Raw genomic sequence first — 16,748 nt, 5'->3', positions numbered from 1 at the left:
CGGTCTGTTAATACAAAGGACGGTAAAAGTGTTTTCAAAAATAAAATATTATTGTTTGCTATAGTATGTTTCGTTTTGGCTTAGCACTCAGCATAAAGAAAAGGGATGCATGACTATAAATGAAGCGTATTCAGGGTCCTAATGGAACTGTTTGTATTGTAAAATAATGAGAGCAACGCATGCAATAGCGTTGGTAAGGGATTTAGTGGACACTTTTGAAGGGAATCATTTTAAGGACCCAGAATTTTTTCATTTGACTTATATTGTTTTCTTAAAAACTCTCTTGTTTGGGTAGATCCTTTTATTTGTACCGGGCCCAAGTTCTTTTCTCAACGGCCCTGAACGTATATCGGCATCAGGCCATGCATCGAAGCAATAAATTTCAGTCGACTGTTTCTCCAATTGAAAAAACAAATTCATTCAGGAAATGCACATCTGCCATTCCGTTTTTCACTTCATCATTTTCGTCTGCACGAATTGTCTGATTGATTGTTATTGCCACTCGAGTCAGCTTGCAAAGTTAAATTCGCTAAAAACGTAGCTGATGCTATCTTGCTGTAGCGGTTTGTATTTTGTATTTGTTTTGTTATTATGTTATAACTTAATAAATACATTATTTTAAAACATGATACTGGCAAGCCAGTTCCATTTGAAATGCTTTAGTTGTTTCTAAACGATTTATAAATACAATAATAGTTTAACATTCAATCACATATCTTTTTATTAGACTAGATAGTTATTGAAATTATTCTTGTGAAAATTCTTTCCATTTCATTGAAGACCTCTTACACGATATTCTTGGGAGTTACATGCCGCGTGCACTCGAAACAGGCTTCCTGAAGAAGTTCTTACCACTCCACTACGCAATCGACAGCAAAATGAGCCAACAAAAGTGCCGCTCGTCTTACTAGCTTAGATGGACGAATTCAATTCGGCTACCTATACGCGGTTGTCCGCAACTATCAACTTGGGAAACTGATCTTGCTACAACTGTAGCTATAAAGCAATCGAAGAAGATTGTTGAATAACGTTAAGCCCAAAACTTCGTACACGATGAAACCGCAAAAGCAAGCAATGGTGGTTCGGCTCTCACGGTGTGGTCTTGAGGAAAAAAATTTAAAGACTGTCTCCATTGTGCGGCACTTATAATAGGTGGGATAATTCACAAACAACGATGTTTTAACCAGAGGACAACACTTATTCTTTCAATCTAAGTGACCGGGCCTGCACCTGTAATTTAAAGTTTTTACAAGAATGCAAATCTATCAAGATTGAGTTCTCTAAAAAGCTCTCTTAATTTGAGGATAAAAATTCCAGCAATCAAATATTAAAGACTTTTCACACCATTATAAATATTGACACATTTCCTGAAAATATTATTCATGATTCAAACGAAATAAGAGCTTATATAGGACCAAAAAAGAACCCCAATTATCTTGACGTGTTTTTTGTCCCAAAACGTATGAAATATAATAAACAGTTGAAGCCTAAGGTGAAGTATAGAAACAAAACAGTGAGTGATATAAAAACAATTATTACACTATTGCATTTTATTTTTGTCTAAACGGGTCATAGATAAAAAAAAAAAAAAAGCACCACCTTCAACGTGCTCTAGGCCTGTTCGAACACGACAATGAATGGAGAAAGGTGGCAAAAACCTTATCAAGTTTGCAACATGCGTAAAACAGTTGCTTGAAAAGTAAAGTGTATAAGGATATGCATGTTGCTAGTGCGGCCGCAATGTCCACGCTTTTCGTGTCTATTTTTGGTCACCATGATTATGGCTTGGCAGCACTTGCGCAGACAAGGCTCATCACGTATAAGAGGTTGTAACTACACAAAATAACTCGTGTGTTTTGACAATGCAATACTTTGTTACAGGTCAGCAAAGTAGAAAATAGCACCGCATGTTGAAAGGTGATGTTCTGGTTACCCAATTCACAGAAACATACACTATATGAGCAATTTGTACTACAACTAACGACAAAAAGAATTACTGCATTTTCTTGTAGTTTTAGAAGTAGCCTACTTGTAATACCTCATTCTTTCAAGACCGCATAGTTGATAAAACAAGTGTTCCTTTTTTGTGAAAAGATTTGAAAATAGAAATGAAACTCACAAGTTATTAAGAAAATTAACATGCTTTTGAAGCTAGAAAATCTTTTGCAAAATTTTGGACTAAAGTTCTTTCTGAAGACTGCAGTTTTTGGCTGCTGGTGCAAAAAATAGATGGTGAATCCGGTTTTGTGCGAACTTACTTCCATAAAAAATGTATCATGAAAATTAATTTGCCAACTAGTTAAAAACAGGAACTTCGTTGCAATAGGTCCGATATAATTGCTTTCTGTGACGTATGACTTTTATGGCAATTCAACTCATGATTGATGAATGATGAACAGACAGAGACAGAAATGATCCACTCAATTAAATTTGAAAAGAAAATGACAAAGGTTAATAATCGTGAAAAAGTTTGTGTTTAAAGCGGTCCTTGTAAAAACTAATGCATTACATACCGTTGAGAGTGTTACGAAAATATAACAATTTATATACTGACTTTGTAGTATAAAGTGAGGATAAAGAATAAAGTAAAGTGACTTGGTAGTATAAAAGTGAGGTAAACAAAATAAATCTAAGCAGGCTGGCTACAAGGATGTATATTTATTTTTCAAAAGTAGCTAGGCTTATAGCCTATAAAAACACAGCTTAAAATCTCTTGACTTAAAACAACTTTCAGTTGACATCTGAACAATAATTTTGCATCTGCAGAAATTAGGCTACGTGTTGCTGATAAGAACAGTAGCATTATAAGCATCAGGCTACTTATAGAGCACTATTGAGCGTTAGATATGCCTCGAAAGTGGCTTGGTTGTATATCTTGTGGCAGGAAAACTAAATGCCCTGAAAATAAACCAAGAACTCCAGAGACCATTACCTTTAACAATATAATTCCAACTCCAAAGCAGTCAGCCAGAAAGACCCTAAGCACGTGCTCTTCAATCAATGGAGGTGGGCTTAAACTACTGTAGATTCAGTTTATATTATTATAGCCTACTATCATCATCATCATCATTAAGTTCCTTCCTTTCGTCGAAGGTTGGAAGCAATGAGGCGCCAAGTTTCTCTATTGTGAGATAATTAAGCCCGCAGACCAGTCTTTAATATCATTAGTCCAAATTCTTGGTGGTCTGCCCCTATTGCGTTTGCCGTTCATTTTTCCTTGTAGTGGTTGTCTTTATACTATAAAAAGCAACAATGAATAAACAGCAGCATAATTATAAGTAGATTTATACAGAACAAACTTTCATCGTTTATTGTCGTACAAACATGAGCAAGCAACTATTTGTCTTTCCACCAACCGTTCTGGTGTGACTACTATCCAATTTTGGTATGCGTTGAATCAGTGATTTTACGGTCAGAATCAGTAATCATCAGTTATAATCAGTAATCGTAAGTTATTTTCAGTAATCGTAAGTTACGATTACGAAAATTATGACATGCAGCTATACCAAAAGTGCTTCAGTTAATGAAGGCTTCTTTTCTTCCCAGTGAGTTATCCGAGATATGTCGCAATGTATAATTATCAAGCCAGGAATCAAGATGATCTTTCTTTCTCAAAGGGAGAGGAACTCATTATTCTCAACTTGTAAGTTTAGTTGAGTTTTTCTTTTTGAGATTGGTATCGACAATAACTATACATGTGATATACTATTGAAGACCTGAGTTGTACTATAAAACTACTGAATTATCATAAAAAGTGTGTTGTATGTGGTGGTAGCCTACTGGTCAATGCCTGTCCTCGCTCAAAATGTGATTTAAAAAACGACTTAATTTCGTTATACACACGCTGGTGTTTGCATCATAATAAAATCTTAAACAACGTTGAAGCAACTTTAACTAGCTTTATCTCGCAAGTCGTATTTTTATCTTAATTAGTTCTTTAACTCAAGTGTTCAATTAGCCTAAAAGCAATAAAAACTATTCTTCAACGACTGTATCAATCGCAAATAAGTAAAAATGTATTTGTTATTTAGAAGCGGCTGCTAAAAACCGTAGCTTCCATAAAATCTAGCTTGAAAATTCTGTCGGTATGTCTTATATCGTCTGCAGTTGATACTCAAGTGGGTTGCAAGGCTAGGAATTGTTGCATCCACCTTCAAAAACGTCACTAAGTGCCTTGCCAAAACACATGTTCGATTTTGAGTTTGTGGCCAATTCCTCACGCATAGTCTGGCCCCACACATGATATCGAGTTTGCCGCAACTGCATCAATCTTATCGCTCAAACCATTGACAAAATATTTGATTTTACACTGTGAATGCGTTTTTCAATTAAATGCATTATCTTGCTTACAAATATTTGAAAACAATGATATGTACTGTAAATAGTTGTTTACACGGGACACTCTTGGCTTATGCCGATTGAGCACTTTACTGGAGGCACCTTGCTGTGCATTGCGCAAAGCTCACTGCTTGCAATTTGAGCACTTTGAACCACTTAAAACCACTATTTTACAAAACTTGACCATAAAATTCACACTGTGGGCAACTTGTCGGCATTAATGGAAAGTATTAGACCAAGTATCGATTCTAGAAAGACCACTTTGCCATAGTTTCATTAAATCATAAAACTTTGTCAAAAATGTTGTTTTAGTCTTTCTTGATTCCAATCAATTTTTTTAATTAATCGTCAAATATTTTTGCAGCATAGGAGACTGGTGGCATGCACGGTCAGCTGTTACCAAGCAGGAGGGATATGTACCAAGTAACTACGTGGGACCAATGGGAGGTTTAGAATCACAAGAGTAAGTAAAATCCAACTCACAATAAAGTGTGTGTGTTTTTATTCGATCTGAGTATAATTAACTGGTTAGTTGTTGTCCCGGGACTGAGAAAACTTCAAATAGTAAATCGTAGAAGTTTTGTTTAGCCTACTTTAAAAGACTTTGATTCAATGACTCAAGTCTAAGCAATAACGTTTCCAATATAGGAAAACATTGGGACAAAAAATTCCAAACTATTGTGGTGCTTCCTGATTTTAATACCACGGTTCAAGTAGCAAAAATTGCAAAAAATAACGAATTTCGTATTAATTCGGATGAAAAACACCTGAGCATCAACTGAAATTGATGAAATGTAGTTTTCTCTTCTTGCTGTTAACCTGCTGTTGCCTGTAAAATCAATCTATGCACCAAGTGATATTGAATAGACAGCCATCTTTGAAGGGTGTTGTTCAAGCGTACACCCCAAGAGTTGAAGCAGCTCCAGTTGATCTCGCTGTTGCTTCTTTGACAAAGTTGGAAGCTTATCCAACTGAGATGTTGGGAGTGGACTGTATTGCAGTGCCATCACCCGATTAACAATTGAAAAAACAAAAAAAATTCTAGGCAACCTAGCGAGATGGAGCAACCTATGTGCTCCACAGAATCTGGGAGAGTATAACTTTGTTTTTTTTTCGTTTTTTTTGTATGCATTTTAATTATTGTTGTGTTAAATTTAGACTTCTTATAAAAGAGCAGTGATGTTTTCAAATTTTATTTTTATAATACTTGACTTTTCCAAATTCAAATAAAATCATTATCTTTCTGGTATTTTTCCTTTTTCATTGGGTTGTAGGCCTACTTGTAACTGATTAGATTAATTTGTTCAATAGTTTTCAGCTCTAATTATTTCCGAGAAGCAACTTGAACGAAAAATCATATTGTTTTTTTGTTGTCTATGCATCAACAATAAAACTTTGACATTGTGGCTATTTTTGTTTTACTAAACATGTGTTGTTCTTGTTTTCATAAATAAACATGCGATTGATTGTTTACAGTTGGTATTATGGAAAAATGCCAAGAATAGAATGCGAGAGAAGACTAGGCAGGCATAACGTCCCACAAGGCACCTTTTTAGTTCGTGAAAGTGAAAGTTCGCCTGGGGTTGGTGAGTCATGTCTTTCATTTATTTCGTGTTGGCTATAACACCAAACACGGTCAAGGTCCCATATTTAGATGCTACAGCCGCTTACTGAGTTAAAGGTGGCTTTCATATTTTATACCCAGCATCGAGAAATCATAAGAAAAGGCTCTTTTTATACTTAGCCCTCCAAAGTGTGACGATTGTAGAGTGGCCAGTTCCTTTCTGTTGGCACCTTTTCTTCAGCAATTACATCCACCCAATTAATTACACCTGGGTAGAAGTGGACGCTAGTTTTTCAACAACCAGCATAAGTTATGTCTCGAGATAACACAGAGTAGCAAATCCATATATTTTGTATTTGTTTGAAGGACTATGCAAATGCATATGGCCTTTGATAGACCACTTTGTTGTTTTGCTAATTTACTGTAGATAGTGCATAAGAAACTTATGGAGGGAAATTGATCAATGACATACACTGCAAATTTTGATTTCGAAAACTGTTTTTAAAAACCTTTTTTATCTGATTTCAAGTTTTTATTTTATTTATTTAACAATTTATTTAAAATCTTCATTTTCAAAATTTATTCATTTCGATTCAACTTTGTGTGCATTCAGTTTTGCATTGCAATTGAAAAAATACTTTCTTTATCTGTTGTCCAAAAAAAAAATGAAATTTTTGACTTGAAAATGAATTACACAAAATAGACCATTACATCATTGCTTTGTTTAGGTGTCTATTCTTTGTCAGTTACTCACGATGACCCAATAAAAGGAAAAAATGTGAAGCATTACCGCATCAAAAAGTGCGAGAATGATGACGGTTATTACATCACAGCCAGAGCGCAGTTTCAAGATTTGTTCGAGCTCGTGACACATTACAAAAGTTTGTACTTTAAATGTTGAAACAAATTGATTTTTTTTTTCAAATTGTTTGCTACTCTTCACGGACCTCGAATAAAGATACAAAAAATTATTCTTGAAAACACATTTGCAAAGTTTAAACTCAAAACTAAGTGTGAAATTTTTATTTAGGTTTGTTATTATTTATTATCAGAACAAAATACTTTTATTTTTTTCCAATGCTTTATAAAATACTTTTGGGTACATTTGTACCTTAATAAAATGAAACAATAATGTAGCAATAAGCTGTAGGTGTATTAGCATTTTAAAACGTGGTTGTTTACTGTAAACCTAAAGAAGTTACAAAGTATGAAAAAAAACATTGGAATAATTTTAAGTATTTCTTAATTACTTTGCATGTTCATATTATCGTCTGTACGATGTGGATTGTATTTTTTCATATTCATATTTCGCCATGAAATGTGGTTGTACAATAAACATTAGCTTTAAAATTATAGAAAAATGCAGGAATATATTGATTTCTGATACTTCTCTCATCCTGATTTTACTAAATGATCTGATTACTTGATCGTATGTTTTGTAGTGGAACAAGACGGCTTATGTTGCAAGCTGGAACAACCTGCGCCAAAAACGCCTGAAATGATAACGATGGGAAAAGATGTTTTTGAAATTGATCGAAGTCAGCTTACCTTGCAAAAGAAACTAGGTTCTGGGATGTTTGGAGAAGTTTGGAAAGGTACATAACGATAGGTGTGAAATGAAGTGTTTGAGAATTTACTCACTCCGATTGAGATTTGAGAATTTTCTCAGTAATGATAATTTAGTCACCAACATAAAATCTAAAGCAATATCTTTACAGCCAGTGTTTAAAACGACATTTGTATTAACCTAACCATAAAGTTGTTGGTTGATTAAGATTTAATGTTTTAAAAAATGCATTTTGAGTTTGAATCTCTCCAACTAATGTTACAGACGTGTGTGAGCAAGTTTGGCAGTTTTTCAAATGTTCAGATTAGATTTTTAGACAATATTTAATTGCTATACTGTATGTATGTGTCTTTAGCATTTCTTATATAATATGTTTCATCTAAAGACTTGATAAGGGCTATATGCATAGCCGAAAACGTTCGATATTTTATTTTCGTTTTTATAATGTGAAATGTTGCTTAGTTATGTCAACTTGATATGAAAAAATTCTAACACATAAAGCGACATTGAAAAAGAAAGTACTTATCCTACTTTCGCAAGGGTAATAGGCCTCGTACAATAAGGATAACTTTTATTATATTCTCTTTCCATTACATTTCCTGTAATATTATTTAATTTAATCTGCATTCAGGTTTATGGAACCAAAATACAGAAGTGGCGATTAAAACTCTCAAAACAGGAACTATGTCGCCAGAAGCCTTCCTCGCTGAAGCAGAGATAATGAAAAAACTTAAACACGAAAAACTTATTCACTTATATGCAGTGGTAAGAAATAGTGTAGACATCAGTGTCATCTGCAATTTATGAACATGAAACTTCAATGCGTTTTTGTCACTTAATCAAGGGTTGTTTCAAAAGTAGACGCTTGCAGCTATAGCATTACTTCAAGCACCGAAGGCATTATTATTGAGTTGTGGGTGAGTATAGATTCTTACATACAGGTCACGATATCGAATATGCTTACTGATTAGGAGTTTTCCCCAATTAACTCATAGAAGAAACGCTTGCTTTTTTTGTAAATTTAAAACGAAAAAATTGAGATATATTTGAATATATTCAATTTTTATCCTTTCTGCTGTTTAGTCGATTAAGTCTGTCATTCACAAATTTACTTGATAAACTAAAAAGTTGCAGGTTTGAACACGTACAAGAAAAGTAGCTGACTATTTGACACTTTGACTGTCTTCGATTAAAATCAAGTTTCACTTTGACTGCATAGTAATATCTTAATACTTTCGGTATCGGACGTACGATACCTTAATGTAAAAACTGCAGAAAACTTTGTTGTAAATTACCTCTGTGACATTCTACTAAAGTCAACTAATTGACCTGCAGTTGTTTCGTTGTTTAACCCTTATCAGCACATGCGTTGACATTTTGTCAACATCGACTTTTTTGTGTGAGATTGCTCTCGCCCCTTATGCACTAGCTCAGCAACATCCAGTGACGAAGGAGAACTTTTGAGTAGCTTACTGCTGTAGCGATTTCAAAACGTAAAATTGCTTCCACAATGAGTTATTTGCGTTTTAACTTAATCGGCACATCTGTTGACAAAATGTCAACAATCAGAAACAATAGGAGTTTGGAATTTAAAGCCACTATGCAGTATCTAGCTATATCACAAAGTGATAACCGGCGACTTACAGAAAAGTTACAGGTGTATTTAGTGAATCGCTGTCTGACTAGGTCCTAGTCTAGTATAGTCTAACTCCTCCTAGTCACTAGGAAGAGTTAGACTGCCTGTTGATATAACTCAGAAAAATACTGTCTAAGCAGTTGTGTCGGAAACGTTTGCCTTAGCTCTAACTAGCTCTTTCAAGATCTTACGTGTGTATTAGCTCTTACATAAAATACTATGGTAACTATTTGAAATTCAAAAATTGTTTCGATTAATTACAATAAGGTGCAAATTTACTGATAGACAGACAGAGAAGATTTTCATTTCAAGAGGCCCTAAGACAACTGCAAATAACTTCTGATGTTGATAGCGACTGTAATGCTGAGGCTACAAATAGTAGTGAGTGTGAGCTCATACCAGATGCTGATGAACTGCCTTTGGAAGAGGAAGAACTGTCCGGTATAGATTGTCTTTGAGGAAGAAAGTGAAGATGGCGAGACTGGTAGTGATGCAGATCAAGAATCTAATGATGGTTCCTCAGAAGATGAAGATGAAGTATGAATAACAGCTGGCAATGCAATCTATTATGCAAATCCTTTTTCGGGCAGGCTCAGAAGAAGAAGTATATTGACGCAACAGCCTCGGATTGATGCTGCTCCTGAACTTGAAGTGGATGCCTTCAAATTATTTTATCGACCTGAAATTATACTTAGATAGTATGTGAGACAAAGAGAAAAGCAAGGGACGTAAGACACGAATGTAAGCTGTTGCATAATTCTGTACACGAAATCTTCACAATCAAAAAGAAGTTGAGGCAGGTCTTGCAATTATGATACGTGCTGGATTGGACAGTGATAATTTCATCGATTTAGTCGATTGTGGGATCCTTTTGATAGTAGGCCATTTTATAGAGTGGCTATGGAACTAAATCGGTTCAAATGTTTGCTACGATGCATGCGTTTTGATAACTATTGCAATCGACCAGAAAGACAAAGAAACGACAGGTTAGCTACTATTCGAGAGGTATGGGAAGCTTTCAACAGTAGTCTGCGCAACGTCACCATCCCTAAGAAAGCATTGACTGTGGATGAACAATTGGTCGGATATCGAGGCAAAATTCCTGAAAGAACATGCATGCCATCGACACCAAGGAAATATGGTGTAAAGTTCTTTTGGCTGTGTGATGCCACATCAGGTTTTGCTCTAAATGGTATTCTTTATTCCAGAAGAGAACCCGACTCGGCTCCTCACAGAAATCTTTCCAATGATATAGTGATGAACCTGTGTTTTGTTTACTTTGGTAGTGATCGGGATATATACGTTGACAGATATTTTACATCTCATGGTCTGGTTTGTAATCTTTTGCTTCAAAAGCTTACATTGGTAGGAACAGTAATAGTTAATCGCCGTGAAGTTCCATCTCAGCTCAAATTAGCAAGGAGAAGAGAGGTGGAAGGCTATTGAAGCGCTGTATGACCATTTGAACAAGATTCTGCTATTGTCTTAATTACCAAAACGAAACAGGAATGTTCTCATGATGTCTTCTTCACACACTTCTGTTTCCATCACTGACACTCACAGAAAACCTACAGTTATCATAGATTATAACAAGCATAAAGGTGGAGTTGACACTCTTGATGAAAACTGTAAAGAATTCAGTTGCTTGAGGAAAACAAATCGTTGGCCAATGGTTACAAATTACAATTTGATAAATGTTGCCAGTTACAACGCATTTCTCATAATGAGAGGTAATGGGAAAATAACAAAAAAAAAAAGATTTTCTCAAACAACTTAGCTTTCAGCTTGCTCAATCGCATGTCAACAAAAGAAAATCGGCGGAGAAACTAAACTACTTGCCGAAAAGTTGTTGTTCATCGATGTTGCTACTTCAAGCACTTTCAATCGTTACAGTTCAAAGTATCAAACGGGGAGGATGCTAGAGATGCGCAAAGCATACTCGATCTGCATGTGTCACTTGTAGCCACCGGGTTTGCACACGACACAGAAAACTTCAGAAGAACCAATATTGCTTAGAATGCTGAACAATTTGTTGTAGTGCACGTTTCTTCGATTTTGTGTTTAAAATGTACGTCGCAAAACTTCGCTTGTTAAGATTTCTTTGCATTTTATCTGAAAGCTAGTAAGCTAAAACTATGTCCTGGGTAGGAAACAGACCTTCCAATTAGAATTAATGGTTGTTTTGTTAAGGTTTTATCAACATCAAATCATCTAAATTAGCAACTTCACTTTGAGACCAGCGCATTTGTATCGAAAAACACAAGGAAATGCCATGTTGACAATTTGTCAACATCTGTGCCGATTAAGTTACCTAAAATCCCTGTGCTAATAAGGGTTAACTCAATTTTTGAAAGGCTCTTAGAGCAATAACTTTCATGCTTGCTTTACAATCTTTTAGGTTTCTGAAGACCCCATTTATATTGTGACAGAATACATGTGCCATGGAAGCTTATTAGAATACCTTAAAGATGGAGAAGGAAAAAATACACAACTTGTTGACCACATTGACATAGCAGCTCAGGTGAACCTTAATTGTTTACGAAAATCGTCATCACGAATCTTTAATTTTGAAGCTTGTGCCTATTGTAACAACCTGCGAGCTTTACATGATAGGTTAACCTACCGCTGCCAATGAACAAACTCGGCTATAGTCCCACAAAATACGTTGTTAATCGGATTAGTAGATGTTTCATGTACATGTTTATGTTGTATATTACATAGGAATTATACTAAGTGTACTTCTCTATAGTTGCAACAATGCACGCAGTTGGCTTACAGGGGCTGTGTTATATAGGCAAGAAAACAGTATCCTAAGCTTTGTAGCCTAAAAATTTGTTTTAATTGCATTCATCTGTTTAGGTTGCATCTGGAATGGCTTATCTTGAGCTTCATAAATACATTCACAGAGATTTGAGAGCAGCAAATATTCTTGTCAGGGCGGACCAAGTTTGTAAAGTTGCAGATTTTGGATTGGCTAGAGTGATTGAAACCGTATACAACCCACAACAAGGTAAAGCACTGTCATATGCGGAAAGGTTGAGTAAGACATAATAATTTTTTTTTATCACTTTTCCTGTTAAAGCATTTCTGGGTTGCATACTCTGAAAATACCCAGGTAGCAAATCAGTCTTTTTTTGCATTGATTCAACGTTTGGAGACGTTGAATCAATTGACAAACGTCTTTAATTCGTTTCAGTTTTGAAAACGAGCGTTCCCCCGAGCAATTCGTAACCATTACAGACAAGTACATTCTAAGTGCTACTTCAGTGTTCGGAAAGGCATTATAAACACCAGTAGTGTGCAGCATTTTAAACATCTTCTGGGCACTTCTGGTTGCAGTTGTGTCATCGCGTCTTTGCTCTTTATAGTCTTTATACCAGCACATAAACTGACGAAATTCTGATGGGAAGTCGGAAGACAGGTCCTGTCCTAAATACTTATTAGTTTAGAAAATAATTATTTTGAAAACATGACTAAATTTCTACTGATTTTAGAATGGCCTGCATTTTTGACTGGCCTGTAGGCACGTGCCTATTTTGCCTAATGGTTAACCCGGCACTGTGTGTAGTCAATAGTCATAAACCTGAAGCTCAATCGCCTGCGGACTGCGGTGGGCCGTTTCAAAAGCAACATGTTCCAATGGGGCCTCGTCGATTCATCACCTTGTGCGTGTGGCTTAGATTCTCAGACTGCACACCACATTATCTACCATTGTCCTGTATATCGACCCCAGGACAGATATGTGGACCTCAAAACGCTCGATGAACACACAATCCATTGGCTGCTGCGCCTGGATCTAACAACGTGATCTGAGGTGGCCTCAAACGCAAGAAGATAAACCTAATATAAACAAAATTTTGCATGGTTCTAGCCGCAAATAACAAACTAAAAAAATTAGTACAATTCATTTATTTAGGTTCTAAATTTCCTATCAAGTGGACTGCTCCTGAAGCTGCGATATATGGACAATTTACAATCAAATCAGACGTGTGGAGTTTTGGGATTCTTCTAACGGAAGTTGTCACAAAGGGACGAACACCTTATCCGGGTAAAGATTACTATTACGATTACATCTTTTATTTAGAGTCTTTTTAGACTATTATAGCTTTGGTAGAGAGGTACTTTTTAAAAACCATAGACAGACAATCGATAACAACTTAATAACATTGAATTGCATAATTCAAAATTAATACAGAAATGAAATAGATACATAATTTCGAACGTTTTCGGCAAAACTTTCTGCCCTCTTCAGGAAAATATCTTAATTCATCTAAACAAAACAATTATTCGTGAAATGTTAATAATAAATGACTGAAATTCAATAAAACTGCACTGACCTGCGTACAAGCAACAACTGACGAACAAACACAAAAGGTGGTAGCAATCTGTCATAATTATGCGGGAGTGTGGTCATGAGACGAGATGGTGAGCGGACAACATAACATAAAATAAACGTAAGCTAATACAAATTAGACTATCTTACTACAAATCTATATGCTGCATAGTAGTCCCACAAATCTTATGGTTATTATTATAATTATTATTCCATGTCATTGTTGATGTTGTTCAACATCCATTTACAAATCTACATAGCATTGTGTAGTGGTTAGCACTCAGCTGTTAATAAATGAAAGTGAGCTGTACATGAAGCAAGTAGCTGTTACTGCTAGGCCAACCTGACATCAAATATGTACTATCACAATTCGGTTTACTATGATAATGTAATGTTGTTGTGGCATAGTTTGTATTGAAAGAAACTAATTGGTCATGTAACTATTAAAAGTCTATCTCATACGAAATAAAAAGTTAGAAAGTAAAACAAAGGACATAAAAGTTTGTAACTTTAACTAAATTTAAAGGGAACGCACATTGCCGGAATCTGTTAACATTATAGAAAGAAAGTTAATATTAATTTCAGGCATGATGAATCGTGAAGTTCTTGAAAGGATCGAAGCGGGATACAGGATGCCCAGACCCCCCACTCGTCCTCCTCAGCCCGCTTGCCCAGATTCCCTTTATGAGCTCATGCTACAGTGCTGGTATAAGAATGAAAAGCAACGTCCGACGTTTGAGTATATAAAGGTGAGTCTATATTTGTATGAGAGCAAAGTTCTTAGAAATGTCAGAATAAACATAGGTTAATTTCGTCTATTTTCTTTAGGATGTGAAACTACTTCGAAATCTTTATTACAGCTTTTTATATGCCTAGTCGTGTAAGTTCAGTATATCATCTGAGAAGTTATAAATTCTTAACATTTGGTTCCATGGAGTACAAGGAGATGCATAACATGATTTTTAGGGGTATGGAAAGTATGGAGGGTATTAGGGAATTTTACAAAATTGACATTTTCTTCTTCAGTATGGTAAATTTTGCATTCTTGTAGAAATGGTAAACCACAGATAAAGGCCCGATCACGCAGCCTAATGGAGTAAAGTTTCCACTTCATGTTAAGGTGTTGTCGCCTGTAATTATTCAATGCACTAAGTTGTCCTTAAAATGCATTGTTTAATCATACATTTCGAATATTAAACTAGCATTGCATTTGCATAACCTTGCGGTTTGTTAGCTCACAATATCGTACGGAATTCCCACTGAGCTATCGCTGTCAAAAAAGAACAATTTTGGTTCATTTTAATTTGTTTCTTTTAGCTTTCAAATTGTTTACCAAAACGTTTCTTCACATCATACGAAGGGATACATTAGCTCACAGTGAACCATACAAAATTTTAATGATAAAAGAGTTAATTGTGTCTGAAACATTTCACAGGTATTCTTGGAAGATTACTTCATTGCAACAGAAACTAATTATCAAGAAACAGGAGAAGGAGCCTTTTAGAAGTAGCCTACTTTGCTTGTTTTTGACTTAAAGTGACTACAACTTGAAAGTGTTTGATTGAAAAGATACCCACATTTTTCAAGAGAACAAAGTTTCTTGGGCAGAGATATGATGGAAGACCTCCTCGTAAAATCTAAGAAACTCCTGCACGAAATCGAAAGAATATGCTGCAGGCTTAAATTCCTTTTTAATTTGAACAATATCAGCAGCAAAATTCTGATTCAAGTCTCATTACGCCGTCCAGACAAGACTAGTTATTTTACAATTTTATAAATTGCTTAATTGTGACTACTATTACTGTTATCACAGCTTCAGTTTCAGGACTTTAGATTACTATTTCTTTAACGATAGAGTTTGAAAGTACAAGTTTAAACCAGAAAATGAATTCGTACGACGACTAAAATCACAACTTCGAATGAATCATTTTATTCAGTAATTTTCAAGATGGCGCTTCACTTTCTGTGTGACGTTTTGCACTGTTTGTGATTGTGAATTTATGTAAATAAAGTGAAATAGTGACGCAAATGTGCATTGGCATAAACTTGATTTAAAATATAATACGTTTATTTCAAATTTACCCAAAACCAGCCAAAACAATTTTCCCGACAGACAGTTTTTTAGATGCTGAAAATTGAACGAGGCTGTTCACCAAGCATTCAGATAAATAACATGATGCATTCTACTGGTGCAAATTAAGCTAAACTATCACAAGATTGTAATAGCAGATTATCATTTTATACATTTTGTGATGGATTAGCTTAAATTGCACCAGTTTTTTAGATTTTATACAAACAGTCATTTCTATGCCATTCCAGTCATATTATTCTGCACCACTTATCTTTACTACATTGTAATAAAGTATTTTCGCTGCACTAAATGACAGTATTATTGTACGCCCTTCACAGAAAACTCGAAAAATACTCATCAATATCAGAAAAATTTCCTGTGAAACCAAAGCTATTTATAAATATCAGTTATTACAAGATAATGATTTTCTTGCTCCCAGCTTTCAGCATATTACAAACCACAAACTGTTTGCAATGTACAGCATCTGCTAAATTCACTGATGTTTCTTTAGCATAGTTTGTTAAAGGAGTCTATGCTTTGACGTAATAAGTTTATATAGCAAAGTACAAGAGAGAGCCGTGTACTTTTGAACTCATTGACAGTTTCAGAGATATGTTGTTTTATACATTTGGTAACATATTGAAGACTGGTCAGGACTTAATTACAAAGCTGCAGTAAAAAAATCTCACAACAGAGAAACTTGGCGTCTCATTGCCTCCAGCTCCCGACGAGAGGAAGGAAATTAATGATGATGAACATGCTAACTATACTGTGGAGAGAGGAGCGTTCTTCCCAGTTATCAGCCTAATGCTGAGCACTCACTAGTACAGCAAGCAGTTGTGATTCGCTAACCATAACGGTGTAGTTTCCACGCTAGCCATTCAGGCTATCCAATCAATTATATTTTAATTTTATACTGTTTTCAAGATATCTTTTAAACACATTTCTTACTACTTGTTATTTCTGAAATTTTTGACTATGATATGGCAATTGACAGTTGTGTGTGTGCCAAAGACAAGCTACAACGTTCTAATAGGTTCTTCTGTGCTATTCGTACTATATCCGAGCAAGGCATATCATTTGCTAGTTATTTCAGAAAAAAATATTATCGCAGAGATAATGCGTTTTTACAAACAACACAAAATGAGCCTTGCTTACACTTCAACCCCAAGATGCACAACCAGGGTTAAATTGACACTGCACGCTTAACACTTTTTCATATCTGTTTATATACCAAAT

The 16,748-nt window shown here is 35.2% G+C and overlaps 1 protein-coding gene across 1 annotated transcript; it reads left to right on the top strand.

The window, feature by feature from the left end:
* Nucleotides 1-2,846: 2,846 nt before the first annotated feature.
* LOC145788282 (tyrosine-protein kinase fyna-like) lies at nt 2,847-14,942 on the top strand. The gene is made up of 12 exons (XM_082600064.1): nt 2,847-3,006; nt 3,547-3,643; nt 4,703-4,801; nt 5,815-5,924; nt 6,631-6,783; nt 7,345-7,497; nt 8,101-8,234; nt 11,504-11,626; nt 11,965-12,115; nt 13,022-13,153; nt 14,024-14,187; nt 14,874-14,942. Exons 1-12 carry the CDS (start codon nt 2,847-2,849, stop codon nt 14,940-14,942), a joined length of 1,545 nt encoding a protein of 514 aa, XP_082456190.1.
* The last annotated feature ends 1,806 nt before the right edge of the window (nt 14,943-16,748 follow it).

The sequence above is a fragment of the Aplidium turbinatum genome, chromosome 2 (genome assembly GCF_918807975.1).
Source record: "Aplidium turbinatum chromosome 2, kaAplTurb1.1, whole genome shotgun sequence".
NCBI lineage: Eukaryota > Metazoa > Chordata > Ascidiacea > Aplousobranchia > Polyclinidae > Aplidium > Aplidium turbinatum.
Note: the sequence above shows the minus strand (reverse complement) of the source record. Positions and strands in the feature narration are given on the sequence as shown.

Excerpts from the sequence above, each read along its gene's own strand:
- LOC145788282 (XM_082600064.1), top strand. The coding sequence starts at position 2,847 with ATGCCTCGAAAGTGGCTTGGTTGTATATCTTGTGGCAGGAAAACTAAA. Across the intron at positions 3,007-3,546 it reads GTGCTCTTCAATCAATGGAG|TGAGTTATCCGAGATATGTC; the intron begins GTGGGCTTAAAC and ends TTTTCTTCCCAG. Across the intron at positions 12,116-13,021 it reads CGTATACAACCCACAACAAG|GTTCTAAATTTCCTATCAAG; the intron begins GTAAAGCACTGT and ends TCATTTATTTAG.